At 38.2% G+C, this 22,579-nt stretch overlaps 1 protein-coding gene and 1 long non-coding RNA gene across 2 annotated transcripts in view; one reads left to right on the top strand and one right to left on the bottom strand.

Moving 5' to 3' along the window:
* The window catches only part of HPSE (heparanase), a 33,232-nt gene extending 24,818 nt beyond the window's left edge, over nt 1–8,414 (top strand). The window contains exons 10-12 of the mRNA XM_057726896.1: nt 1,370–1,488; nt 2,592–2,738; nt 7,512–8,414. Coding sequence (XP_057582879.1) covers nt 1,370–1,488; nt 2,592–2,738; nt 7,512–7,671 — 426 coding nt within the window. The 3' untranslated portion in view covers nt 7,672–8,414. The remainder of the gene's footprint in view (nt 1–1,369; nt 1,489–2,591; nt 2,739–7,511) is intronic.
* The window catches only part of LOC130848397 (uncharacterized), a 46,486-nt gene extending 23,931 nt beyond the window's left edge, over nt 1–22,555 (bottom strand). Inside the window, exons 1-3 of the long non-coding RNA XR_009052617.1 lie at nt 22,450–22,555; nt 8,407–8,643; nt 7,497–7,667 (exon numbers count right to left, since the gene is read on the bottom strand). This is a non-coding gene — a long non-coding RNA (uncharacterized LOC130848397). The remainder of the gene's footprint in view (nt 1–7,496; nt 7,668–8,406; nt 8,644–22,449) is intronic.
* Nucleotides 22,556–22,579: the final 24 nt, after the last annotated feature.

The following is a 22,579-nucleotide window of genomic DNA, read 5'->3' as shown; positions in this document are numbered from 1 at the left end:
TATATAATTTTATGCATAAGTATTTCAGTGTGTATCGCCTTTGTAAAAACATAACAAAATATAATTATCATACTTTAAAATATTAATAATAATTTCTCAATATCATTAAATATTTAGTCAGTGTTTCATATCTTCCTTATTGTCTCAATTTTTTTTTAAATTTATTATTTACTTATTTATTTATTTTTGGCCGTGTTGAGTCTTTGTTGCTGCACACGGGCTTTCTCTAGTTGCGGAGATGAGATGCTAGTCTTCGTTGCGGCGCTCGGCCTGTGCAGGCTTCTCATTGCAGTGGCTTCTCTTGTTGTGCAGTATGGCCTCTGGGTGTGCGGGCTTCAGTAGCTGTGGCACATGGGCTCAGTAGTTGTGGCATGTGGGCTCAGTAGTTTTGGCGCACAGGCTTAGTTGCTCTGTGGCATGTGGGAATCTTTCCGGACCAGGGCTCAAACCCGTGCCCCCTGCATTGGCAGGCGGATTCTTAACTATTGCACCACCAGGGAAATCCCCTCAAATGTTTTTAATAGTTGGTCTATTCACATCAGAATCCAAACAAGGTCTATATATTGCATTTATTACATCTCGGAAGTCCGCTAATCTTTAAATTCTCCCTCTCTCTCTTTTTTTCGTCCCTTGAAATTGATTAATTAAAGAAACCAGGTAATTTGTTATATAGTGTTTCCCACATTCTGGATTTTGCTAAATTTATTTCTATGGTATCACTTAGCATGTTCCTTTGTCCCCCGTATTTCCTGTAAACTGGTAGTTAGACCCAGAGGCTTGATTTGTGGGGTTTTTTTGTTTTGCAAGAATTCTTCATAGGTGATGTGTGCTTCCATCAAGAGACACATAATGTCTGGTTGTCTCTCTTTTTTTGACTTTGATAGCTAGTGATGGTCATTGCCTAAGGCATTGCTTTACTGGGCAGGAAGTGGGGTATATAAAGTTTCAGAGGAAATTGTTTTAGTCTCTTACACAGATAGAAGTTTTATTTTTAAAACTTGCTTTTGTGTGTGTGTGTGTACATGTGTATATCTAAAAGTTTTGCTTTGAGCTTTGAATTCTTGGATGATAGACAACAAAGAATATTTATACTGTCTCTGAGCAATAAGTTGTATTCTTGAGATTTATCTCCTAGCAGGCATAGCCCTCTGAATTGTAGAAATGTAGTCCTCCAGTGATAAAAAGCATCAAACAAGATATGGCCCTCAGATTCATGGTGGTAACACAGACCAAAACATGAATCCTTTTAAAATACCTCTAGGATAACAGTCACACTCTTTGTAGGATAACTATTTGCTTGACACTGTTTTTGTTAAAGAGTAAGTAAAGATCTATTTTTGTCCCTCCCCTCTGCAATCACTACAACTAGGATTACTGGCTCTCTCTTCTGTTCAAGAAACTGGTGGGCACCAGTGTGTTAATGGCACGTGTGAAAGGTCCAGACAGAAGCAAACTTCGAGTATATCTTCATTGCACAAACATCAACCAGTAAGTGTGTAACACACCTTTTACCAGTCAACAGGTTTTAATTAGTAAGCACACAGCTTCCGACTATAACACCCTATTAACGTCTATCTATACAGTGGGTCTAAGATGTGTCATTGTTCTTTATTTCTTTTCATCCTCATAGTGATATGGCACCAGAGTCTAGCTTAAAAAAAAATAGGTTAAATGTAGGCATTTGCAGTCCAGCAAAGATTTGTACAATGATTTAATTATCATAATCCATAATGAAGATATATCCTGAATTTAAAGAACAGTACAAATGTCAGCACATGAAACTAATTTTATGAGTGGTGAATGACTATGGTGAATATGAATATGAACTCGTGAAGGAATAATTAGATGAATATACTTATCCCTTTGCATCATATCTGATTAATCTAATAAGGAAGAATTAAGAGGAGACCAATGACAGCAATAACACTCATGTTTTCAAAAGTTTCAACCCAGTTTCTTGAGTTGAGAGGCCATAGAGATTTTTGTAGTCCAGTACTCTGGCCTTAGGGGTAAAAAAATGTTCCTAATAGAATAATATTGAAATACTAATTCTAGCTACGAAAGCGACACACTTTCCAGTTTCAGTGAGTGGGGATTCTGTTTCTGCTGAGTGGGTGCCATTAGGAATAGGTGGGGGAAGGGTTTATGTGGATAAATTCTAAAAAGTGTCAGCAGATTTAATCTTCTTATTTGCTTCAGTCTTTTCATAAGCTTAGAAAAAGCCCAGGTTTATGTGGTTTATAACATGAATTCACATGAACCCACAAAACTTCCTCTTTACCATTTAACTTTCCTGTGTTTGAACATGTATGGGCTGAGTGACCTCCTCACAACTCAGCCTGGCAAAGCATCAAAGATCTCAAAGTGCTAAAGCCCAGAAAATGGTAGTGTGGAGAGCAATATTTTTATCGTGGTTTCAAAATAGGACCACATCAGTAGTCTAATGTTATCACAAATGAAAGGATACAAAGAGGGCCCATCATCACTATAGATACTAATACTCAGTATTATCCATGATTGTACTTGTAATGAACTATTTAATTGCTTAAATTAGATAAATATTTTTATTGAGTTAATCTATTTGCTTTTAGCCCAAGGTATAAAGAAGGAGATTTAACTCTGTTTGCCTTAAACCTCCATAACGTCACCAAGCGCTTGCAGTTACCACATTACTTATTTGACAAGCAAGTGGACAAATACCTCGTAAAACCTTCAGGACCTGATGGCTTACTTTCCAAGTGAGTAATTTTCTTGGTTCATTTCAAACTTTCACCAAAAGTGAATTTTATTGGTGTGTGTCAGAATACCATGTGTTGATAGGGAGAAAAAAAAAGTCAACTATTTCAAGTTGTGACAACTCAATATTCAGGAAGTTATATATGAATATATACTAATACAGATGTAATTTATTTGGAGAGTCCAAAGCAGAAGGATGAGAACATAAACTAGCAGTTATCTTAGGGAAATATTTTCATTTTAAAGCAACTTTATATAGTTGCTTCGCATTTAGATTATTTGCTCCAAAAGACATAATTCTTGGAAACACAGTCACTAAAACAAAAATACCTATATATAATTGCTATATAAAGGCATAGGAGTTAGTGGAAATATTATACAGCGTGAGCTGGGTGTGATTATGTTACAGTATCAGAGTAGTTTTTTTTTTGGTTGAATAAGAAAAAAAGTGGTCAGAAATATGCCTTTTAGGTGAATTATTTAAGGTTCGTTCTAATACATTTTAAAAGCCTGTCATTGAATGTGTCTTATAAAAGCCCATAATTCAACAGAATCCCCAAGAATGACTATAAGCCTTGAAGAGTTAGGCACAAACATTGTAAGATTTCTGTCCAGTATGTATTGGAAGAAGACTTCCCTGATGGTCCAGTGGTTAAGACTCCGTGCTCCCAATGCAGGGGGCATGGGTTCAATCCCTGGTCGGGGAACTAAAAATCCCACAAGCCGTGCCACATGGCCAAAAAAACAAATAAAAATAAAAATTCAATGTGTGTTGGAAGGAGCTCTTTTCATCATGACTATTCCCACATTAGAACATAAAAAATTAAGAGATTACAAAATCTTACCACCTCCTCCCATCTTTGCAAATGCTCTGTGAGTGATGTTTTCAGTCACAGGATCAGAACCTGAAAAAGTACCGTAAACATGCTTTCTCTAAAGTCCTATCCCCTACAGACAAGCATTATTAACCCTGGGTACCATTCCTTTATTTTTTCCTTATCCTTTATTTTACTATAACTGTAATCATACAACCTCTAATGGGAAAAAGCGAAGGGGAACCCACAAGTTTTCCCAACTATCTTTCCATATATAGCCTTCATAGACTTCTAAATGGACTGCATGTTTTATAAAATGCCATGGTTTACTTATTTTCCTACCGTTTAAACCTTATTTTTTTCTATTTTAAATAATGCATATTTGGATAACAGATACTTTTCTCTATTTGGGTTTTGACCTTTTTCGAAGTGGATATTTTTAGCATATTTGTGTCTGAGGCCGATAAGGGAAACGCTTTTCTGAAGTAATTGAATAATAGTTTTAGAGTTAGAAGTGTCTTAAGAGATCACTCTAGATGGGTATCTAAGGCTTTTCAGCTCTGTTTGATTCCTGCTCTGTTGGATTTCGCAGCCTCTGCTGGCGACTGCTCTCTGTGGCAAGGATAAAGTAAGCCTCTAAGCCTTTTAGCTGCTGCTCTTAGTTCTGTTCTCTAGAGCAGAGGATGGAAACTACACCTCATGCCTGTGGACAAGTGGGTTTAAAGGATTTGTTTTTTTCTCTTTTTCTGGTAGGGGAGGTTGGCATATACTGTGTGTTAATTTTTATTTTTAATTCGTTGTCAACGTTGGAAAAATTGACAACTACTAAAATATATGGAATTCTAGCTTTTCTTTGAAAATGGGTGCTCTGGCAACTCAGGGATGTTTTCCCAATTCGATGGAATTGAACTGGGGTTGTCATTCAGCCTTCCATTCTCCTTAGTCCCTATGTGACCCTGCTGTCTTTGGCCTGTCCTACTGCACCGGCACACGTAACTTCCTTGGCCCTTGAGGACATTTGAGTCTGCTACTCTTAATCTGCAACAATGCCGAATGCCTCCTTTCCTCCAGAATAACTCTCAGATATTTGAAGGACATTTGGACTGTCTCCTTTCCAGGCTAAATATGCCCAATTTCTTCAATGATTCTTCTCTTTGCTGTTTATCAGACCCTGTTGCATTTTGATCACACATTTCATGCTTTATACTTGGAAAATTGGTGAAATTGTGGATAATGTTTTATTATCCTAAGTTCTCTTTGATGAGTATATATTACGTATATTTTTCTCTCTTTAAAATGCTGCACAAGTATCCCAGATAAGTTTGGTGCGTGCAGTCTGCACACTTGCTCATGCTACTGACCTCAGGGGGTAAAATAATAATCACCTTTAAACAAATTATTCTTATTTGAATAACTTGTATAGTGCCCATAGAAGGTCCTGCATAGTAAGTATTTAATAAATATTTGAAGTGAATATATGTTAACATAAAAGCAGTATTTTATGGTTATCTCAGATAAATTTTGCTCAGCATCTCCAATTCTGCCAAATCTGTTGCTTGCTAATTCCTTATAGCTCTATTTCATCTGAAACTTGACAAGCATCTCTTCTATTTCTTTTTGTTTCTTTTAATTTTTAAATTAAAAAAATTTTTTTATTTTTTTACATATTCATTTTAGTATTTATTTATTTTGGCTGCATTGGGTCTTCACTGCTGTGCACAGGCTTTCTCTAGTTGTGGCGAACAGGGCTACTCTTCATTGTGTTGCACAGGCTTTTCATTGTGGTGGCTTCTCTGGTTGTGGAGCATGGGCTCTAGGCTCTCGGGCTTCAGTAGTTGCAGCACATGGGCTCAGTAGTTGTGGCTTGCAGGCTCTAGAGCACAGGCTCAGTAGTTGTGGCACAGGGGCTTAGTTGCTCCGAGGCATGTGGAATCTTCCCTGCCCAGGGATCAAACTCATGTCTGCTGCATTGACAGGCAGATTCTTAACCACTGCACCACCAGGGAAGCCCATGTCTTCTATTTCTTGGCATCATATTACTGACTTAAAAACATGAAATAAGATACTACCCTCAAAATCCTACCCTCACTGCCCAGCCTGATGAGGAAATATTCTGCATGCTTTAAGCTTACACTCAGTATGTGGATAGCATCTTTTAGCTATATTTATAGTTGATTAAACAGTACAGCCAAATGGATTAGGTATTGTCTTGCCCATGTTTCATCATCCTAACCCAAAGCAATATTAATTTACAATGATCAGACTTACTTTTAAGCTCTGTGGCCTCTCTTTAAAGCATTTCTGAAACTTTTTTGTGTACCCTTGTAATGGTCCTCAATTTCATGCAGACGAGCTCTTAGTACCACCATTTAGAGATGTTTTCAAGGCCTATTTTTGTTTGTGGTTTCCTGACAATGGTCATGGTGTTTCCTCCCCACCCCATCCAGGAACTGCTGTGATATAGGCGCTAAGACAAAGCTTGGGTGCATGTGGGCTGAGTGTAACTGCTAGGTGGGCTTATTAGCCTCTAGCACTTTCATGGTTATCTTATTACATCCTTAGGTACAAAGCCCAGAGCTGGGCATTTAACCAAGGTTAAAAGGAAACCAGTTTTTCTTCTGACTGATACTTCCTGAGGATGGAGTGTGAGAGAGCTTTAAAAATGAAAACTTCATAATAATGCTAAATTGGAAACAATCATATGTCTAACATTAGACAATTAAGTAAATAAACTAATATGCTCATACAACAGAATCTTGTGCAGCCATTAAAATGATGTAGTGGATGCATGTTTAAAGGTGTGAGCAAATGTTAGAATGTGTTAAGGGAAAAAGAATCAAGTTTTAAGAGACTATATACTGCATGCTTATTTTTGTCTAAATGAAAACATGTATGTAGAAACATACATAGAAAAGAGATGAAAAAATATACATCGAAATCTTAATGGTTATGATGAGTTAACAGGTTGCTTCTGTCATATTTATCTGACTGATAATGCTGATGATAGATAATACTTTTACGTGTATTATATACATGACATAAATTCTGACATTAATCTAAATTTTCAACAATAAAAAACTTTTCTCATATATAAAAGTTTAATAATAAAAAAGCATTTAAGAAAAAGATAAAAGAGATAAAAGCATATTTAGAATTATGGAAGTAACCATCAGCAGAACTAAAAGCAGACTAAAGCTTTTCTTCATAAGCCCTTGTTTATATGAGATTTATTGCTGTAAGCATGTATTAATTTGATGTAAATAATAATATGCATAAGAAATAACACTTGTCCTTAATTTTTTTTCTATTTTTTGACTCAAGTTTTGATCTTAAATTCCAACAGTGAGATGCAAAGAAAACATAATTTTTTTTAGAATCTGTGGTTAAGCTAAAGGAAATCATTTTTGCTTCACCACAGCAATCTACATTCTACCAAAACAGCTTAAAAATGTAAGAAAATGAACACATACCTCCTGGGCGAAGGGGAGTAAGTGGGTTTATGGACATAGTTACAAGTCGGAAATTGACTGTCATTTTGTATGTTAAATTCATAAAATTCATATTCCATTCTATACATTTGCTTTACATAAAAATGTTTTCAATTGCTCACCATCCAAAAAAAAAAAAAAAAAAGCCACAAATCCAGAAGTGTGTCATCATCCTTTTTACAACTCCATCATCTTGCCTAGTATGGATTATGTGTGTTCCATTTTCTGTAAAGGGCCAGATAGTAAATTTTGGGGGCTTTGCAGGCCATATGGTTTCTGTCAACTGCTCAACTCTACCAGTGTAGCTTAAAGATCATCTAGGTCAAATATCTGACATAGTGTTCAAATACAAGCTGTATAATATAGACTGCCACAGAAAAATTTTTTGGTCTTAAAAAGATCTCACCACTTTTATAGAGTAGGTGGAAGACACACAACTTGGCTAACTTGTACGTACCTTTCCCCTTTGCAGATCTGTCCGGCTCAATGGTCAAACTCTGAAGATGGCAGATGACCAAACCCTGCCAGCTTTGACAGAAAAACCTCTCCGCCCAGGAAGTTCCCTGGGCCTGCCAGCTTTCTCATATGGATTTTTTGTGATAAGAAATGCCAAGGTTACTGCTTGCATCTGAAAACGAAAGACATACACCAGGCCGGAGATTGAATTTTTCAAGTGTATTGATAAGACGAAAATAAAACTCAAGCTATAGGAAGGCAAGCAGATGCATTACAGATCAACTGGTGACTGCTTTAGGGCCACTAGGACACTCTCAGTGCTAGATTAGCACGGTATTTTGTTCTAAGTAGACCACTGCTAAAAGTAATACCTAGTGCCAGACACTATGTTTGTATTTTGCATGTACTATTTTTATTTAAGATTATTAAAAATGTATATAAATACTCCCAAATACAGCCAGGAGGCAAGTAAGTGAAGGATATATTATTAGTTTTAAGAAAGTGTTTGTTTTTATTTTAAAAAAAAAAAGTTATTAGAAGATTGTCAGATTCTTTCCTGCATATGTTGTCTCTATGAGCTGCCGTCAGAAAAAGTTTACTACCACAACCTTCAAATCGTATATAAAAGAGAGACAATCTCTTTGCAGCTTAACAGAGAGCTCAATTAAACTGCTGCTTTCTTTTCCGTCTGTTCTGTCTGTCTTTGTCAGCAATACCGTGTGAGGGGACAGAGGGTTAGATGTGGTAGTATAAAAAACATAAAAAATGATTAATGGCAATTCAGAGGGAAGGAATTATGTAAACTTCAAATGAAATTTTAAAAAATGACTGTAAGTGAAATTGATTTCCCAAGAGGAGAAAATTTAATTCAATACATTATAACCATCTGTTACTGTTTATCTTTAACCTACCTTAAATTCTTGTTTCAGTTGGCTGCAAGTAATAGAAAACCCTGATTCCAGGGGTTTAAACCACCAGACATTTATAATCCCACATAACGAGAAGTTCAAGTAGGGTGAGCTCCACCGCTCAGTGTGTCACCGAGGAACGAGGTTCCTTCCATCTGTCTGCTCTGTCACCTTTAGTACCGGCTTCACTCTCAGTCTGGTGGCACAATGGCTGTCGCAATTCCATGGGCCCATTCAGACCTGGCAGCAGCCAAAGAAAAGAAGATGAGCGATTTTTTGTCTCCTTCACAGACTTTTCTTTTGGCTGTGCCATGCAGCTTGCAGGATCTTAGTTCCCCGACCAGGGATCGAACTTGGGCCCAGGCTGTGAAAGTGCAGTTCCTACTGGACCGCCAGGGAATTCCCCTTCATAGACTTCTGAAGGACACTTTCCCAGAGGTTCCCTCAGCAAAGCTCTCCTCACGTCTCCTCCTGTCATATTGGTCAGGAATGCGTCTCATGGCCATTCTCCCCAATCTCTGCCAACATCAGTGAGATTCCTCCACTTGTCTCCTAATAATCTTTTGGAATGGAGAGGGTGTTGGGAAGTCTATGACACTGACCACTACAGTTCTGTGCTTCTATCAGTAACAGAATCTATTATTTTCTCCTATGTCTTAATTCTTAGGAATATAATTCTTATATTTATGCCTGCTAGGAATATTGTCTCAATTAAGTACATTTATAAGGAGCTAAAGCTGGAACTTAAAGTTTGGATGCTTTAATATCCTTAAATTTTATATGTAAGTGATTTTTATATTTTCACATTGAAATAAAGTAATTTTTATAACCTCAATATTGCATGATTATTCTTTCAATAAAGCTTAAGCCTACAGATCCCTTGTTTCCTTCGCCACTTTGTTGACACCTCCTACCTTTGTTTGTCCTTTCAGCCTCCCCCACACCAAGAGCTGACATCGAAGAAAAGAGATCATCAGGCACAAACATGATTTCCTCCCTCATCATGTAGATTCAATCATGATCAATGTTTGGTCCTATTTTTCTTTTCCTGGCCCCTTCTGCCACTTAATAAATTCAAGGCCCAATTTTTTACTTGTATTATTGTAATAATTTCCTAATTGTTCTCCCCGACTTTGCTTAAAATCCTTAAATTTTAAATTTTGCTCAAATTTGCTTAAAAATTAAAATGGCTCTCCATTTCCTATAGCATATAAAGTCCTCCATAACCTGGCACCTGCTGTGTTCTTCAGCCTCAGTTCTTGTTACTTTCCCCATGAATTCTGTTCTCCCACCCACGCGTTGTTTGAGCAGTCTGGACAACCTCCTTTACCTTTTGCTCTGATAACTTTGGTGCTGCTCCTTCTGCTCTCCAACTGGACTCTTCTAACTCTCCTCTCTCTATGTGGCAAACTTTTATGTTTATTAAGACCCAGCTCAAACGGCAGTTTCAATACCTCCCCTATCATTCAAGTAGCTTTAGTCATATTTCTTTGCTCCTATAGCAGTTTGGACATTTACTGTGGCACTTATGATACATCTACATTGTGTCCATATGTCTTTGTAACTTGACTCTAAGCTTATAAGAAAGAAGTTCAATATTTCAATCATCTTTGTATTCCCTATGCTTAGCAAAAGGTCTGGTACACAGCAGCCGTTCAGATGTTTCCTTAATGACTGAGAAGAATGTTCAAATTTGAAACTAGCTTAAGTAGTTTGATTTTGAATATACATGAAAACTGAGTGATGTTTCAAACCTCAAAAAGTATTGCATGCTATCTTCAAAAAGTTTTTTTAAAAATTATCACTAGAAAGCTTTTACTGTGGTGGGTGCTTGTGTGAAGAACAGGGGCATAGTTATGTGAAGAAAGGAATGCTCTCAGTTGTATATTAATGAATGTTAAATGCAATATTAATAAATAGGTTTTCTTAAGCTTATTTAGAGGAACTGCTTGCCTGTCACGTCAGTGAGACTTTTTGGGCCCACATGCTTTCATTTAATTTACTTAATCAATCAAATATATTTATTTTCTGCAACTTACAATTATATTGGCTCAAAATTACTTCTGTCTTTTAGTTTGGCCCTTGTGATTCACCTCATCTCCATGATAATGGAATTACCAAGTCCTGCTGTGAAACTTGTATGTTCGGGGCTTGTCAATTCTGTAATTGTACCCATTTTGCTTTTTAAAACTTCTGATGTGTCTCATCAACCTACTGAAACACCTCATGTTTATAAGTCTTTTAGTTATCCTTCTAACCAGAATTTTGATGACCAACAAAACTAACATAAATACCCATTTTATCTGATAATGCAATGCAAAATCAAAGCAATAGTATTCAAAATTAAATGGTAACAGAATAAATAATTTCAGCTGTAGAAGAAAATGTTACCAATGATGTGTAGACCAACTTATGTACTGTATGCCTTAGAAAAACATAGTGTGAATATTCCCGTACTCACTCCATTTCTGGATCAGAGATTTGTGTTGTTTTTTTTTTTTCAAGGATAAGGTACTCCTGGCTTCTCCTTTTCTAATTTTATATCATTCTCAATTCTATAGATTTATGGGTTAGAAAGCCCTAGAGCAATTTAGATACTTAAATATTTAACAGTATTTTTAAAAAATCTTCCCTATTATTGTCATTAAATGCTGTAAGTTTTTATAACACCTTTAAGTTAAATTTGTTCCTTATTTTTATATATTTGATGATAGTCCACTAGTTTTTTAATTGGTTCTTAGGTTACTTTATTAAATCCAAGTTACATATTTATTTCAATTCCCACAGACCTTTCAAAGGACAATAACAAGGCTAGTTTAGAATCAGATAATGATTCTGCAGCATTCCAAAATTAATAAGGCAAATTTGCATATTTAATATATTCTTCCTGAACACACTTAAAAAAAATTCTTATACATCTAATAAATCACACACAAATTTAGTAGATCAAGCTCCCTAAGAATTCAAACATCTTAAAGGACAAACATTGATAGCTAAACCTATGTAAATACAATTTGTACAAAAATGTCATTTTCTCAAGCCAAATTTACAAATTTACTCCCCCAGCCAGAGTTAAGAGAATTACCAATTCAGGTCCTCTATACCAAGTACGGTAACAATTAGCTTTTGATTAGAAAGTCTAGAAACAGGATATAGAACCACTAGTGTGTTGCGTTCAACCCCTTCCTATGCTTAAGTATGAGATGTTGGGGTCATCTAGAGCAAAGCCTGAGACAATAACTTGGGGTCCAGCAGTTTATTTGGGAGGTGATCACAGGAAGCAGGTATAAGAGATCAGGGAGAGTGAGATGGAGGAGAAGGAAAAGCCAATGTTGAAGTTTTTTGTTGAATTTGCTGCAGTAGGCAATGAGAACGCAGTTCCACCAGTACGGCTGAGAAACACGGAAGTCTTTCATAATTTTTCTTATTCTCATATTTCTTAGCAGCTATCATTTTATAATCACTTTATTGTCAATTATAACTTTCATAAAGAACACCAACTTCACATAAAATAGTTTCAAGGCCTGAAGCATTACAGTTATTGATTTTACTATTTAAGCTCCAAAGTCACTTATACAATTTTATTTTTATTTTTTTAATTATTTTTATTTTATTAAAAAAATTTTATTGAAGTACAATTGCTTTACAATGTTGTGTTAGTTTCTGCTGTACAATGAAGTGAATCAGCTATATGTATACCTATATCCCCTCCTTCTTGCAACTTCCTCCCATCCCCTCCCTTCCCCTGCATTCCACCCATCTGGGTCCTCACAAAGCGCCAAGCTGAGCTTTCTGTGCTTTATAGCAGGTTCCTACTAGCTATCTATTTCACATATGGTAGTGTACATATGTCAATCCTAATCTCCCAGTTCATCTCCCCCCCCCCCACACCCACTGTGTCCACATGTCCTTTCTCTACATCTGCGTCTCTATTCCTGCCCTGGAAATAGGTTTATCTGTACCATTTTTCTAGATTCCACATATATGCATTAATATATGACATTTGTTTTTCTCTTTGACTCACTTCACTCTGTATGACAGTCTCTAGGTCCATCCACATCTCTACAAATGACTCAATTTTGTTCCTTTTTATGGCTAATTTTCCATGCATATACATACCATCTTCTTTATCCACATTCATCTGTCATTGGACATTTAGGTTGTTTCCATGACCTGGCTATTGTAAATAGTGCTGCAATGAACATTGGGGTGCATGTGTCTTTTTGAATTATGGTTTTCTCAGGGTATATGCCCAGTAGTGGGATTGCTGGGTCACATGGTAGTTCTATTTTTAGTTTTTTTAAGGAACCTCCATACTGTTCTCCATAGTGGCTGTATCAATTTACATTCCCATCAACAGTGTAAGAGGTTTCCTTTTTCTCCACACCCTCTCCAGCATTTATTATTCACAGATTTTTTTTCGATGATGGCCATTCTGACTGGTGTGAGGGGATACCTCATGCCAGTTTTGATTTGCATTTCTCTAATAATGTGCCTCCTCTTGCCTCTCTTGGCCATTTGCATGTCTTCTTTGGAGAGAGGGCTATTTAGGTCTTCTGCCCATTTTTTGATTGGGTTGTTTGTTTTTCTGATATTAAACTCTGTGAGCCATTTGTATATTTTAGAGATTAATCCTTTATCCATTGCTTCATTTGCAAATATTTTTCTCCCATTCTGAGGATTGTCTTTTCTTCTTCTTTATGGTTTCCTTTGCTGTGCAAAAGCTTTTAAATTTAATTAGGTCCCATTTGTTTACTTTGTTTTTATTTTTATTACTCTAGGAGGTGGGTCAAAAAAGATCTTGCTGTGGTTTATGTCAAAGAGTATTTTTCCTATGTTTTCCTATAAGAGTTTTATAGTGTCTGGTCTTACATTTAAGTCTTTAAACCATTTTGAGTTTATGTTTGTGTATGGTGTTAGGTAGTGTCCTAATTTCATTGTTACATGTAGCTGTCCAGTTTTCCCAGCACCACTTATTGAAGAGGCTCTCTTTTCTCCATTGTATATTCTTGCCTCCTTTGTCATAGATTAGGTGACCATAGGTGCATGGGTTTATCTCTGGGCTTTCTATCCTGAACCATTGATCTATATCTCTGTTTTTGTGCCAGTACCATACTGTCTTGATTACTAGAACTCTGTAGTATAGTTTTAAGTTTGGGGAGCCTGATTCCTCCAGCTCCATTTTTCTTTCTCAAGATTGCTTTGGCTATTCAGGGTCTTTTGTGTTTCACTTTCACAAATTTAACATCCATTTTGGGAGTCAAATAATAGTTTTTAAAAATCTAAGACTGCTCTAGGACTCAGCTCCAAAATCAGATGAAATATAGTAGAGAGATAAAAATTGTTCTAAAGATCAAATAGTAAGATGAATGTAGAATTACTTTAAAAGATGTAAATCTGTAAAATGAACACTGCATATAGAGTGAAATGTCTGGTTGATTCATCATTTAAACAAATATTTGTGGAATAAATATGTTCCTGCAGGAACATAACGCCTAGTGGATGCTGAATAAATCCAGATATTTATGATTTATTTTAAAGAATTGGCTCATGGGATTACAGAGGCTGGCAAGTCCACAATCTGCACGGCAGGCCAGCAGGCTGGTGACCCAGGAAAGAGCCACTGCAGTTCAAGTCTGAAGTCATTTGCTGGCAGGATTCCTTCTCACTTGGAGGAGGTCAGTTTTTTGTTCTATTAGGCATTCAAATGACTGGTCAAGGCCCACCCACATTATGGAGGGCAATTTGCTTTCCTCAAAGTTCACTGTTTTAAATGTTATTCTCATCCAAAAACATCCTCATGAAAACATACAGAAAAATGTTTGACTAAATATCTAGGCACCATAGCTCAGCCAGGTTGACACATAAAATTTACCATCCTGGTTCCTATGGGTAGTAAGTTTAAAAAAATAAACCGAGTCCCTTCCCCCAGATACTCACAATCCAGATTGAGGGATCAGAGCATTGCAGGTTTTTTAGAGATAGTCTAGTCTCTGCTATTTCTAAAGAGTTTACAGCAGTTGAGTGCCTTGCCCAAGAGGCACTGTAGGTATGCCTAGCATATAGTACCTAGGCAATAAAGTCTAGAAGGGACCCTGAAAGTTGGGGCTCCACTCCATGTGACTGCTCTATTATCCTATAAATTAAAACAGTGACATTTGGGTACTTCCCTCAGTCTTCTGGACATTTTAATTGCCCCACCTTTTTTGGGGAACCCATCACTTCTGGGCAGGGGCAGCATCACAGGTGTGATGTATGCAGTCCCTCAAGATCCTCTGCTCAGAAGGACCTCGCACTTGGTTTAATGACCTGCTATTGCCATTTTAAAAGTCTTAATAATTTTTGAACAAGGCACTCTGCATTTTCATTTTGCACTGGGGCCCCACCAGTTATGTAGCTAGTCTAGTCTCTGGATACTGGGTAAAGAATGAGTCACTGATGCTTCGAATCTGAAGCTCATATCTATCTGGTCCTCCCAGCAACTATATTCTCTGCTAGATTTACTTCTCATCTCATTCTCTAACAATTTTTAAAACACTTATTTTTGTGCCTTTTTTATGCCACTTTGAATTTTTCCGCCAAGGTACTACAGTTTACAAGCATTCTTCAACTTTTATGAAAATCAGCTATATAACTGAGTAAAAACCAGAAATATACAATGCTATTTTAGGAACCTAGCCCAAGGAAATTGTGTGGCTAAAAAGTTACCTAAAAGCATAGTTAGGGGGAAAAGTTATTATAGTACTGAAAAACTAAAAACTGTCTAAATGCCTAAGAGAATGGCCAAATAAATCATTGTACATCCAAATAAGGGATTATTTTGCAGTCATTAATAATCATTTTTGGAACAATATACAACGATAGGGAAGATGCTCACAATACTTTAAGTGAGGAAAACTATAAAAACTTTCTATATAGAAGCTACACTCAGAAGTCACAGGGAAGATTTAAATTCCTACAATATGGAATATAGTATCTGCTTAACAATAGTGTCAGTAACAAAGTTCAGATGTTCATACTTTCAGTCTTGTTCTCTATACTTCAGTTCAACAAATATATCATTTCCTACCATATGAACAACACTGTTCAGATGCTGCCAAAGATTCAAATGTGAATATAATACCCTGTGCATTCTCTTCAGTTATTTTACCAGATGCATTTGATACTATTGACCACTTCCTCTTGAAATAATCTCTCATGGCTCCCATGACACCATCTCTCCAGTCTACACTTATGTCTCTGGCTACCCCTTCTCTGTACCTTTCTTGGGTTTCTGTTTGTCTGCCTATCTCATATGATAGAGTTTCTTATATGATAGATGGATAAGTCAATCGCAGTCCTCTTGTCTTCTTTCACAACACATTCTTCCTGGGTGAAATCAAGTACTATCCCCCTACAGTTACAGGAATGGGGCATGGTCTCTTTTTCTCTCTGTTGAATTTTTAATATTTATCTTTATTAATTTTATCCTGAATGTAAATACAGGGTGTTTAGATCAAAGACAGATTATCATTATTCACATAAAAAGCAAATACTGATAGTGTGGTTCCCCACATCCCAACTGTTACTCGAATGACGCAATAAAAGCCAGGTCAAATGCCCTATGCACAAAAGCCTCAAAGTCTGTATCACAAGTGAGGAATGGGGGAAAATGGATTTTCTCCGCTTACATACAGGGAAAAGAGGCAGGCACCTCCCCCCGCCACTTCATGAAAAGAGGGGGAAAAAACATTTGCTCACTGGAGACAGGATGGGAAGGATTGTGGGCTCTCATACTAACTTTTTGGAATGTAAATAAAATAGTTCCAGTGCCAGAGAGGCCCCATGTGTGTCCAGCTTTTATGATGTATTGATGTTTCCATGCTTCCAAGTCTTATTTTCTTTAAAAAGTCAACACCTAGGGAGATAGTGCTCCAGTCTTTCTGACACCTTGGGAACTTGTGAGAGAGATATATATATAGATTTTATACATACATACATATATCATATATGATATATACATATATATATATAAAATCTTTGCCCCTGGTTCCTGGCACAGAACCTCAGAAGTCCTTGGAAAGTTCTGAGTGACAGGAGTGTCTTTTGGTATGTATAAGGAGTCCTTTTCTACCATATCTGAGTTTATGCTAATAAATTGACTCAGGTGGATCCTCAGATAGTTTCAAGGAAGGCACTGAGCACCCATTAAAACTTTCAGTCCCACCACCTAATCTCAGGAGAGAAGAGGGAGGCTGGAGACAGAGTTCAAATACCAATGGCCAATGATTTGATCAATCATGCCTGTTCAGTGAAGCCTTGATAAACTCTTGAACAAGACTCACAGCACTTCTGGGTTGTTGAACATATTGATGTGTCAGGAGGGTGGTGTACTTTGACTCCATGGGGACAAGAGTACCTGTGTTTGGGACACTTCTGAACCTTGCCCTATGTACCTCTGCATCTGATGGTTCATTTTATCTTTTATAATAAGTTGCAAACATAAGCGCAGTTCCTTCTTGAGTTCTGTGAATCATTCTAGAGAATTATCAAACCTGAGGGAGGGTCATGGGAACCCCTGAATCTTTGATCAGTCAGGCAAAGTGCAGTTAACCTGGAGACCCCATTTATGGCTGGCATGTGAGGTAGGGACAGTCTAATGGGACTGAATACTTAACTTACAGGGTCTGTGTTAGCTCTGGCCAGTTAGTCTGAATTGAATTGAATTGTAGGACACCCAGTTGGTATCAGAGGATTGGAGAACTGGGAATTGTTGGGAAAACAACAAAGAGCTTAACCTAGGGGTCTAGCTTGGACTAATACCATTTGTCCTCCACAGGAAGATAAGAGAAATTTTATTGTCCTTTTTGGTCAGAGCAGTTCATTGGACAAATGGTTACAGATCTGATCCTCATAGTATATGAAAAGCAAAGTGTTTCTAGGGAAAGCAAAGGCCAACATTCTCTGTCTTTATACCACATATATCTCTGTATCTCAGGAGGCCAGGGCTTTTTACAGGAGCACTGAGAAATCCAGGAAAATTTATTTCCCTATACCTCAGGACTTTGTATGTGTTCTTAGATGAGTACATCCTGCCTCCATCCCTTCTCCTCCTATCCTGTCTTGACTTGGTTAATTTGAGCCCAAATTTCAGATCTCACACTACACATCACTTCTGGAAAGCTTTCTTGACCTTTCCATTCCAAGTTTGAGAAGAATGCTCCTCCTGAGTGCTCCCTGGACCTATATAGCACAGCACTGTCATACAGTAGCAAACGCTGTCTGTTGTCCCATCTAGTGTGGGTACTCCTGGAGAATAGGAGATTTTCTCCTTAATATATCCTGTGCTAAGCAGAGTGCTTCATAAAAGAAGAATTCAATAAATATTCTCTTAAATTATTTAGTCTCTGACTTTAAGGAGTTTACAACTGAAATGAGAAAACTATACAAATTAGTATAATACAAAGGATAATTACTTAAATTCTGTAAAAGAGATAAAGCTCTATTTCTGTTTAAGGAGAGAGAAAAATCCTACATAGTTGAAGTGACAGGGACAGAGTAAAGGGACAAAGTAGGTGATTAAATAGTTAATCCTACTAGAGGATTGTAAGTAGAAAAAATATGGGAGACCCCTGTAAATTAATAATTACTCAAGAAAGTAGGTTTGCTTAACCACAAAACCAAGCAAGCTTGCTCAGCAACAAAACCATATGAAAGAAGCACAAGACATGCCCCAAAACGATAAAACAATGGTGGCATGAGACCCACATCCTGCCCAGTGAGCTCAGTAAGTTAATGATCCCTAGGACCTGCTCTCTGCACACATAAGAAACAATAATTTATGGACAGGTGCTCATTGTACAGAGACTTGAAATAATTTTTACAGTCCTGGCTTGGACACATAGGGACAAAAAAACTCCCCGGCCCAACCTGGAGAAGGAGATGACGATGGAAGCATGACACCTACTCAGAAATGAAGAAGGTGGTCTTTTCCCCTTCCCCACTTTTCCTTTGATTATAAAACTCCAGCTCACTAGGTTCTCGGGGCACGGCACCCTTTCGCCTGTCCACTTGTAAGCCTCACAAGAGTCCTATTCTAATAAATCACTTCTTATCTATCACTTTGCCTCTCACTGAATTCTTTCTGAGCTGAGACATAAAGGACGAGTCTCTTTGGAGCCCCCCTCCCCCCCATAAAAAACAACAGCTATTGGTTTCAGAAGGACTATGTCTACAATTCTGAAAGTCATGGCAGTGGTCATGGACAGATGCACAGATGCTGTTCTCATGTAAGTTTCAGTGGTAGAGAGTATGTTCAAACAAAATAACAAACTCAGAAACTCAGCTTTCATCTTCGTCTCCCCACAAAATCCAGCTCCAAGGCTCTTTTCCCCACCAAACACACAAAAAACACTCTCACGGCAAGTCTAATGATTGCTCTAAAGTAATGAGCCCACCAAGGGAGCTAGAAGAGACCCAGCTCCAGATCAGGGCACTCCCATTGACGGTGACAACTGCAGGACCAGGTCTGAGACTAGCACTTCATCATCAAGCTGCAGGACAAGGTCTGACTGCTCTGGAAGTTCACATTTTTTCTGTGTCTCCCCTGAGTTCCTTTTATCAGGGTAGGACAGCATACAGTATTCTTACTCCACATTTAAATCTCCTTAAAATGATGAAAAGCTAAGGAAAAGATGGGATCTTCCGCTCAAATCTATAGAAATACACACTGAGAGGCTTCTAAGAAGTATAACTAAGAATCACATCACATAGATAATTTCTATTTGGGGACAATTTAAGTGTTTGATATGCCTACAGAAACCCATTGTTCTAAAGGCCAAGGCAATGTCTACTGAATTTGAGTCTGAGATGTCTTTGTTGAGTTTGAGATTCCAGATGAAAAGACAATGAAACCGTTGAAAGGTAAACAGAGGCGCATTAACGTTTTTAAGGATTTATTTGAACATTTATCTATTCAAACAGGGCAGAATCAAACTGGAAGTGGTTAGGAACACACCTCGGACAGGAGCCAGGTGAAGGACATAGAAGAAAGTGTGGAAGCAAAGAAAAAGAAATTATTTGATTGGCTCTAGCTTAAAGCCTAGTTGGTTATTTGTGACTCGTTAATCTTAGCATTTTGATCTCCTAACCCTGAGGCAGTTATAAGCTTAGATTTGGGTTTGCTTATTTAGGCTGCCACAGCATAGGATCACATCAGTCTAATGGCCTCATCATTTAATTAATTTAACAAACGTATGGAGGAGAATGGCTGTGTGGTCAGGGGGCCCCCTCCAGCAATGCTGACCCTTGGCCTAAACATCTTACTTGTCCCCCAACCACACAAGACACCCTATGAAGACACATATCCCCAAAGAGTACTCTTATCTAGAGCCAGAGAAGCCTCAGAAGCTCTCTATCCTCCTCCCTTAAATTAGGGTTGCGAGAACTCCTGCTCCGCTGTAGCAGATCCCAACCAGAAAAAATATTGTGACATTTATAACTGGGGGAGGAGAGGTAGGAAAAGTCCACTCCAGATGGCTGGATCAGCAAGGGGCAGAGCTTCAGAACTCTGCTCATCCCCAGAGGCAGGCATACAAATCTTCAATTGACGTACTTAACTGATGTGAGTCTATTTGTTTTGGTTGCAGGAGGGTGGTGTCTCTGGGTTACTGTTTATCATTGTTCTCCAGTTATGTTTCCCTAAAAGTGAGCTCATCTGTTTCCAACTTCTGAAAGTGTAAGCTGCAAAGCCAGCTGGAACAAGTAAGCTTCAGGGCGCTACTGCTCTGTCTTCTTCTTGGAGCATGTCTTTTATTTTCACATAAAATATCCTAAGCTGAGTCTAGTGACCTGATTGCAAACATCTGTCTGTTAGTCTGTCTGATACTTTAAGGAAGGAAGAAGTTTATGCAGGTAAAGTTTCTATTACGACTAGAATTGCTATACCTTTAAGTTCCCTTCTGACTCCTATATACACATATATGTATATATAACATTTACATATGGAATATATATTTATGAATATTTATATATTCATATAATATTGTCATATAAGAAAAATATTTGGTCTTTGTGTCCAGTTCCTGGCACAAAGTTCCTAAAACCCTTGGCATTTCCTGAGTGGTAACTGTCTTTTCTCATTCATAAGGAGCCCCCTTTGAGCGCACCAGAGTTTATACTGAGACTTTTGGAAAGTCCAGAAGGATAGGGGCTGGTTGCCAGAGGAACCAACCACCTAATTAGTGGGTTAGAACTTTTAGCCCCACACAGACCTCCAGTGAGAGGAGAAGGGCTAGAGATTGAGTTCCATCACCAATGACCAATGATTTCATCAACCGTGCCTATGTAATGAGGCCTCCATAAAACCCGGAGAGGACAGAGTTCAGAGAACTTCAGGGTTGGGGAACAAGTGGAAGGGAGGGGAGAGTGGTGCATGCATAGAAACGGCATGGAAGCTCTGTGCCCTTTCCCGCATACCTCATCCTATTATTCATCTCCTCCATCTGGCTGTTTCTGAGTTATGTCCTTTTATAAAAAAACTGATAATTCGCTAAGTGAAATGTTTTCCTAAGTTCTGTGAGTCACAGTGGCAAGTTAATCAAACCCAAGGAAGGGGTCCTGGGAACCTCTGATCTATAGCCAGTGTAGGGAAGCAAAAATCTATCACCCCAAAATGTCTCTTTGACATGGGGATTATTTTAGGCTGGTTGTTTTTGAAAAACAAATGGCTCAGGCAGAACTTTTACATTCTTCCCTCTCCAACTGTCTAAAAGACTTTAAAGAGAGGATCTATTCCAGGAAGGGAGCTATCACTACAGATTACTACAGTGTAATGTGAGCTAGGTGTGGCAGACAGAGAGGAACCTAGCAAAATCTATTTGTTACAATTCTCTCTGAGTCCTATTATTTCTGCATGGCCCACCAAACATCTCTTTACCAAACATTTGCTCTCTTCATCTTTCTTTCTTTCTTTCCCTTCGAAGTCCCAGGCCCCTTACCCCTTCTCCTTAGTCCAGGAGACCATATATACCTCATTGTACCTGACTGTCTTTGGAGGCTCTCATGTTAGGATTCCCCATATATATGTAATTAAGTTTGACTTTCTCCTGTTAATCTGCCTCATGTCAATTAATTCTGACACCAGCTGGAAGAACCTACAAAGGAAGAGGAAAACTTTTTTCTTCCCCAACAAGGGTAGGTCAGAAGCACAGGTAACAACCTGGACTTTCAATGGGCTTCTGAAGTGGGGGTCTGCGATCTTATAGGACTGCGTCTGCAACCTGTGGGCTCTGATGCAAACTCCAGACAGCCAGTGCCGTAACTGAGTAAAATGATAGGACACTCAGGGGTTGCAGAATTGCTTGGTGTGTGGAAAATTCACGCATCTGGTGTCACAAGCCAAGCAGCGTTGCAGCAGGGTACCGAGAGCAAACAGGAAGTGTTTTTTCCTTTACAAACAGAGAACAAAATTTCCCAGTGCCTTGATCCCCCTGCCTATAACTGAACACGTTGTGAGCTTGTTTTTTAAATTTATTAAGGACCACCCCCTTGCCACTACCACTGGAGACTCAAGGTATCACAGAGTCACTGTTCAGGTTTTAAAGAAATGCGCTTAAAGACTAACCCAATTCCCTAGAACACTAACATTCAAATGAGAGACTTGCCCACAGTCACTCAGTGATTAAATGGGATAATAAATGTGAAGTGCCTGTAACCGTGCCTGGGACACAGCGCTACCCAGGAGGTGTCTTAACCCCTCACACCAGATACTCTAGCTGCAGACTCATAGCATCCCACACATTCGCTGCCTCTGGATTATAGGAACTCCTCTGAAGTGACTATCAAGTTTAAGGTTTTCACTTGCGTAATCCATGTCCCTTAACTCTGAGTACGGTTTTAATGTACAGTCTTGGATTTGGCCGCGTGGTGCCCTTTTAGCTTTAAAAAGGAAACACCTTACCGCAAATCAGTATCTGGGGTTCAGTAGGTTTTTCTCTGTGGTTTTTCTTTTTTTTTTTTTTTTCCCGTTACAACTGCTATGTATTTTGATAACAGCAATGCCTTTACCTGAAGAACTCCTTTACAGGGCAAGGTGACCGCGATACTCCCTACTTCGCTTTACTAGAAATGCTCCGGCCACTCCGCCGCGGGACTGGACAGGCGCGGACGGTCATCCCGCCGACGTCACGGCGCATGC

Source organism: Hippopotamus amphibius, chromosome 3 (genome assembly GCF_030028045.1).
Source record: "Hippopotamus amphibius kiboko isolate mHipAmp2 chromosome 3, mHipAmp2.hap2, whole genome shotgun sequence".
Classification (NCBI taxonomy): Eukaryota; Metazoa; Chordata; class Mammalia; order Artiodactyla; family Hippopotamidae; genus Hippopotamus; species Hippopotamus amphibius.
Note: the sequence above shows the minus strand (reverse complement) of the source record. Positions and strands in the feature narration are given on the sequence as shown.